The sequence below is a fragment of the Triticum aestivum genome, chromosome 7A (assembly GCF_018294505.1).
Source record: "Triticum aestivum cultivar Chinese Spring chromosome 7A, IWGSC CS RefSeq v2.1, whole genome shotgun sequence".
NCBI classification, from domain to species: Eukaryota; Viridiplantae; Streptophyta; class Magnoliopsida; order Poales; family Poaceae; genus Triticum; species Triticum aestivum.
In genome coordinates this window covers 345841770-345849337 of record NC_057812.1, presented here as the reverse complement: position 1 = coordinate 345849337, position 7568 = coordinate 345841770, and the positions used below count along the sequence as shown (strand labels likewise).

Here is a 7568-nt window from a genome sequence, read left to right as displayed (position 1 = left end):
GGTCTACGCCAGCCATCACCGCCCTATCCCGTGTTCAGCGCGCCCCTTCGCCGATCGAGCAACAGGCTGCCGCAGCGCCGCCCCGTCGGGCCGCAGCGCCGCCGCCCCCGTGGTTCTCCCCGTGGCTGCACCAATCCGCGCGCCACTGCGTCGCCCCTTCTGGCCATAGTGCCGCCGCAAGTGATCTCCGCCGCCGCCCTGAGGCCGTTCCCGTGGTTGCACCACCTTGCGCGCTGCCGCGGCGTCGCCCCTTCAGGCCGTAGTGCCGCGGCCCGCGGTCAACCGCCGCACCGAGGCCGTCCGCTCCAGGCCGTCCCCGAGGCTGCACCGACCCTCGCGCTGCTGCTACCTCGCCCCGTCGGGCCGTAGCGAGCGTGGCACGCGATCCCTGCAATCGCCCTGAGGTCTTCCCCGCCGTCGCCCCGACCTGCCCGCCGCCGTTGCGTCGCCCCTTAGGGCCGTAACGCTGCGGCACACGGTCCACCGCTGTCCACGCGCGTTGACTTCCACGTGATATGCGCCGCGCCGCCTCCCTTGGCGCGGGAACTTCACCGACCGCGCCGGTCTTCGTCACGCTGTCGGGTTCATTATCGCCTACTTCGAGCACCGCCGCCGCGCTCCTTCTCTAGCCGCCGCAGCCTCCTTAGGCCGCCGTCGCCGCTGCTCTTCTTCCGCGGCTCCACGGCGACTACCTCAACACCGGCAACCCCCGACTCGACACCGACCATGGCGTTCTTCGCCCGGCTACCTCAACTACGGGTACACCACCTACGCTCTCGGCTACCTCAATAAACAGCCCAAAGGGCTACCGCCATGCTTGAGCAACCTCGTCGGTTGCCACTCCAACCTCGTCGACCGTTACAACTGTGGGGGGTGTCGGTCGACTTGCCTTCAGATTCTTCTCCAGTCTCACCGTCTGCGTCGCTACCGTTGTGACTGCGGGGGGGGGGGGTGTTGAGTATCATTGTTATTATGGAAAACATAGGATAGTGTAGGATTTATTCCACCTTGCCTTGTACTCCTATATATATGCCCACGAGGCTCAAGCAATATCAATGAACTATTCCACCAATTTCCTCTCTCCCTTCTAACAAGAAGAATCATTACAAGCCCTATGAAGGACACACCCACGGTATAAAAGTCCTAAGAAGTGTACACTCGAAGTACAACAAGATGCCCCTAGACGCTAGTCGTGCGCCCCTCTGGAATCATAGCTGCAAGCTCTCTTGCGCCTGCCAAAGTCCACGGCCTAGCCTCCCACTTAATTGTGTCGAAGAGGCGGTCCAAATTGAGCCACGCTTTGTCGAAGATGATGCTCTATAATGCACGAAGCCACAAGCTGGCGAGGTTGGAGCCAACTAAAAACACTACGACTTGATTTATCTTGAGAATATATAAAACTAATAATGGAGCAACAAACTAATTTTATTATATTGGGTAAATGAGAAGTTAAAGATACATAAAGCGTTTATTATATTGACAAAACAAATAAATCAAACAACACATATGTTTTCAACTTAAAATCTAAAGCAGGATGCATGTAATCTGTTCAACCAAAATCTTATATGTATTCCTCCATGCATCATCTAGCGAGTAAGCTGCACATCAGCATAAATATGAATTCTCTTAGCCATAGTATCAATTTTGCTTGCTCTTTGTTGCTAGAAAGCATATGCTTTGCCTGTTCTACATCAACACAACTAAGTGCATCCTTTCATCCTACATACTATCATATTTTCCATTATACTGAACTGAGCCATATTATGATGATAATCCAAACATCAGTACATTGTTTTTCTGGATAGTTAAAGAGAAATATTTAAATATCAGAAGATCTTGGTCGTCATTGACTAATTCTTTTTAATATTGTTCATACAATTGCCAAACAACGGAATTTCACCATTTTAGCAATGGTGGAACAAAAGAACCAATGCCTCTAGGGTTCATAAAGCATCAAAGTGTTGAGCACATAAGGGCGCTCTTTCCAATTCAAATGTATTGGGGCTTTCTCTCAATTCCTGAACTGCATATGTGAGATTAGACAATTATCTCAACTCCAAGTGTTCATTATGTTGACAAATTCGGTAAAGGGGTTATCTATTCATATATTCCCACATTTCTAATCCGCTGAATAAACATTAAGCCATCTTCATCTCCAAGTCACTCCATATATAACCTACAAACAAAAAATGCAGTAACATATTATATGTTCCCACTCTGTGTATGCTCCGGGCCTAGTTTACCAAGAGGATTGAAAATTTCGAATCGATTTTGGACTAGAACTGGCCGATCTTTTCCCACTTGTAATGAAGAGGTAGAGCTCATGTTAGTTGCTCAAGGAAATAGTTCAATTATATATTTTACTCAATCATGTAATATCACGATGATACACTCAAGAACATCACCTGTCCGTGCTTCTGCGCTGCTAGTAGTGAGGCATAATAAATAAATATTATTGCACACATGTATTAATGGAAGACACTGTGGGAGTTAGAAATAAGTGGAAAACTTAGGGTCATGAGTTCTGTTTGTTATTATCAAAGGGGTTATCTATTCATAAATTTCCACATTTCTAATCTGTTGAATCAACATTAAGGCGTCTTCATCTCCAAGTCACTCCATACAAAACCTACAAACAGAAAATGCAGTAACATATCATTAAAGTTTCACACCTTCCAACGGAGCAATCTAGGCTTAGTAGTGAGTAATTTTAGGTGACCAAGATTTAAAGAAGGCAACTGAGCATTAGCAAAAGTGTTATTAAGAACATGTACATTTGCTACTGCAGAAATTACTCGTTTGTGCATCTTCACCCTTGCTAACCGTAGGTACGATAGCTAACTTTGGATTAGATTACCATTAGTTATGTCTCTTATGTCCGATAGTGAACAGTGATTTTCTGTCGTAATTAAATTAACACAGTGAACTTTCTTGCACCATACCAGTGCTTACAGTTTTAGACCTATCTAGCCATCCATAATCATGTTAGCAATCTTCACTTCGTGCGTCATGCCTATTCTTAATAATGTGCATGGTTGTAGGTCACTTCCTTGCCTGCCATGTTTTGATGTTGCATAACCCTTTTATTATTGGATTAAATTTTAGTTAAAGCTTCAATTTGGAAAGTCAAATGATCCTTATTTTACTGAACATATTTTAAGAACTAACTCACGTTGGTGGTGTTACTACAAAGTTGAGAACTACTATAATATTGCTCGCTTTGTTCAGAAATATAAAATAAATTCACTGTTTGAGTTCAAGCTGTAACTGCAATTTTTTTGCGCTCCGATCCATATTAATTGTCGCTGATTTAGTATGGATTGTAGGGAGTAACATCTTTAATACTCCCTCCGTCCTACAATATAAGATCGTTTTTCACGCTAACATAGCTTGTGGGACGGAGGGAGTAGTTAAGAAATCAGAACCATATGGAAGTTTTTTTAATACAAATTGAATACAAAACCAACTGTGTGTAACACAATCAACATACTAGTGGATTAATATTAGTCTAGGCTTGAATTTGGATAATCAAATACATACAATTAAGGCCTTGTTCAGTTAGCTCCTCCGCCGCCGGGATTGGAGCCCAATCCCCGCTAAACCCCGTGGTTTCGGCCTGACCGGGATTCGACCTCGGCCTGCCTTATAAGCGTATTCGATTAAACCCGGCCGAGGCTAGACCCCCGCCCAATCCCGCCCAAATCACTTGGAACTACCCGGGATATAATCCTCGCCCCTCTACCCGTGGAACCAATCCCTCCCGGTGGACGAAACGGTACGCGAGAAGAAACAAAATCGAGCCTCTCTCCCCGAGTCCCCAAGCTCTCTCTCTCTCTAGCGATTCTGCGGCGATGGCGGCGCAGCCATTAGGAGGCGGCGATGGCGGCATACTTCCCCACCTCTCCCTTCTCTCCCACCCGGTAAGCCTCTTCTCCTTCCCCTCTCCTCCTCTTCTTTCCCATCTCCTCCTGATTCTGACCTGATGTTGACCAAGGGCAACGATTCATATACATGGATCAGAAAGAGAGTAACCGAACAGGTTATGGTCGCAAGGATTCATGCGGATGAGGAATAGCAAGGGTTGGGTGACAAGTAGGGGTTCACCCAATCTCTAGGAGGTTAGAAACCACTCGTGGAATCTAACCACGACAACCGAACAAGGCCTAAGGTAATATATATTGTGATCTGTATTACATAATGCTCCGTTAGGATGTACGTATTGAGAGCCAACGAATTGCATTGGGTCCAATATCAAATTGGCCTTGTTTTGGAAATAGGCCACAATACCAAATCTATTGTTTGGTTGCGAATGAAACTGCTTGTTGGAATCCAACAAAGTAGGCAATGCCAATTTCATGTTTGGATGTTATGTTGATGAATTGACCTAGACACATCCATCCTTCCACCGCCACCCATGACCGGCTCCCTCTGCCTCATTCCTTCCCGCTGGTCCACCACCGTGTGGCATCCCCACTCCGGCCTGGCTGTTGGCGGCCTCTCACTCAGCCGGGTAACTTCCCGGAATATCACCAGATGGTTGGCGTCCACATGCATCAGATGTGCAAGACCAAGAGCGCTATGGCCACCACGGCGCCATCCATGGCCTGCTCCTCCGTCAAGGACTCGCTCCTGGACTTGCCCCTCCTCACCTTTGCCGAGTTCGTCACCGCCAGCGCCAACTTCTCCACTGCGCACCGCCTAGCACCGTCCTCCAACTCCTTCCTTGCGTGCTCCGCAGCCACCTGGCCGCCATCTTCTGCCGCACGCTGCGGCACGACCCGGTCGAGGTCTCACCATGCTCGGCCACTGCCACCAAGCGCCTCTAAGGCACCACAGCTTCCCCCGGCGGCTCCCTCTTCCTTTCCTACGAGCTTGTCCCGAGCGCGGCTCTACGGCGCCAACAACCCCTCCATCACGCCGCCCGCCTCCTAGCAAGCGTGGCTCCACCTCGCCGCCGTTCCCTGACTCCCTGGCGTTGCTCCACCAAGGGCACGGGATCTGGAGATGCAGGGGCAGTGGTGGCCAGCGGGGGAGGAGGAGCAACCGTGGTAATAGGAGCAAGGGTGTCCCGGGCTCTCCATTAGATGGTAGCTATTGATTTTGGTAGTCAGACTTTGATGATTGGACTACAGCGCGCGACGACGTTGCGCCTTAGCAATCTCTAAGCCAACTCCGAGATGTTATTGGCCACGCCGGAGCATGATCAACCTGACCACAAAGGTCTAATTCCTGCAAGCAATGAGAACAAAGAAGAACCAAGATTTACAATCTGGATGTTGCAAATAAAAGATAAATGATAAATGATGAAAGTTGGGGTTTCATAAGCGGTCTTGGCCTGGTCCTTGGACATAAACGAAGTATGCGAAGTTGCAGCCATGGCTATTTTTTAGCTAAACAAAACCTGAGTCTAAACGACCCCCTAAGGGCTGCATTTATAGAGGGAGGGCAATTTTGCCAAACCAAAACCCAGAAGAGATAAAACGGTATCGACGCTGGCAACAAGTCAACAGACCAGGACCGAAGTTTATTTGATCAACGCAGCTACACTCAAAAGCACACAAAAAGAGACACCAGCTAAACCACAGCAGCCTGTTCACTGGTGATCGTCATCAGCACCGCCATCTTGGACTTCATCATCCTCAGAAGTACATTTAGCATATAATAGTAGATTTTGTCTTTCCACTGCTTGCAGTTTTCCATGTAAAACTTCTCAAGAGGATAAGTTTCAAGGTGAAATTGTGTTATTAGTGTTGGAGGTTGATGGGTGTAGCTTCTTGATTTGCAGAATTTGCAGATTTCATAGCAAACAGCTTCTTATGCTCATTTGTGCATTGCTCTTTCTGTCGTGGCCTCCAAAAAATTGTGGACTAAATGTATTCTGCCTTTTATGGTTTTCAGACTGAAAGAGGTGAAAGCTTTCTCACATTTGCAGTGGACATGACCCTGAAATCAACTAAAGCATTGGTACAACCAACTTCTCCAGCTGGTCTTGATTTCTGGAGATCCAAGTTGCTATGGGCCTCGCGTGTTCTACCAATGCCACTTATTGGACTATTTGTTATCACCGGGCTTTGTTTGCCAGTGGATAAGCAAGATGGATATCCTGAGCTGGAAGCATTATCCAAACTAGATTTAGGAGCTGCTCTTAAGATTTTTCTGGCTAAGCAATTGACCTCTGAGTGAGTACATTCAAACCAGTAGTGCTAGTTATGGTTCTTTATTTACTAATTCTTCTTTTTCTCGTATGCAGTTTCAATGCTATGACTGCACCTGCTGAGGATAAGTCAGTTATAATTGGGGAAAGGAACAGAGTTGCAACTGAGAAGATAAAGGGTGCGATAAACCGAGGGTACAAGAGAATAGCGGTTCTGTACGGAGGTGGGCATATGCCAGACCTTGGAAGACGTCTTCGAGAAGAGCTAGATATGGTCCCATCCAATGTGCAATGGGTCACAGCATGGTCAATAAGAAGCCGGGAGCTAGATAAAAAATCGCTTCCATTTTTGAAGACGATGGCTGAGGTTTCAGGGTGGCCTTTGAATAGATATGAAACACTTGCTTTGCTAATCTTTTCTTCGGTTCTTGCAGTGGATCTATGGTTTTGGGAGTTTCTCGTGGAAAGCAGTCTGAATTGGGCATCTTTGGCTGGTTCCTGGATCGATCAATTTAGTGCTCCATTTTGACAAAGAGTTTACAAAACCATTTACTGTTGCAGTTAGTTTCAGATATTAGTTGGAGTGCTGTCTATGCAAACTTGTAGATAACAATTTATTGAATCAACTTGGAATGAGATTAGTGAGAAAGTTGAAGCCAGTGGGTCTTAGGCTGTGCTTAGTTGGACTTTTGCAGCCTTTTTTTTTGCTTTTCAATGCTATAATAAGCTAACCAAAGAGAGAAAATGAGAAGCAAAGAATGTAAAGGTTGTATCTTCTCCGTAGTGCAATTCTTGCAGTTGGTGCATTACACATGCACACCCTATCCCTATGGGCACCTTTGAAAGACTGAGCCGACATATCATTTTGAAATTTACGAAATCACCGTAGCCACCTCGTCGTCGATGGGAACGTCTTCTCCCACTGAATGTGCATCATCGGAAATCCTAAAATAAATCTAGGAATAAATGCGAGCATAAGACTTGAACCCTGGTGGGCTGGTGATACTACAGTCCCTCTAACCATTCAACCACAGGTTAGTTCGCGCTGCCCTTGAAAATTGCAATGTAACTCGCCACCCGCTCAACCTGCGCAACTCCTAGCCGCTCGGCAACCAGGGTTTGGCCGCCGCCTCCTGCCTTCGCGGCTTGCTCCAGCGACCCTCCACGTTTGGCCAGGTATAGTCTTCCTTCCAACCTCTACCTACCCCCATCCCGTGGCGGGTGGTCTGGTCGGTCCGGCGCCGCCGCATCGGCTCTTCTCCTCCCCATTCCTCCTCTAAGAAGAATAAAGAGGAATAAAATTGATGATATATTGCTCGAGCCCCATGGTCTATTCTGCTAATATTCTTTTCAACTTCCGAACTACACGCTCAATGCAAGTGCACGACATTGTTGAAGCAAAAACATTGCAGTA

The 7568-nt window shown here is 47.2% G+C and overlaps 1 protein-coding gene across 1 annotated transcript in view; it reads left to right on the top strand.

Annotated features, from left to right (window-relative positions):
- Nucleotides 1-6813, top strand: part of LOC123154555 (uncharacterized) — a 15746-nt gene extending 8933 nt beyond the window's left edge. The window contains exons 4-5 of the mRNA XM_044573255.1: nt 5899-6179; nt 6251-6813. Coding sequence (XP_044429190.1) covers nt 5899-6179; nt 6251-6683 — 714 coding nt within the window. The 3' untranslated portion in view covers nt 6684-6813. The remainder of the gene's footprint in view (nt 1-5898; nt 6180-6250) is intronic.
- The last annotated feature ends 755 nt before the right edge of the window (nt 6814-7568 follow it).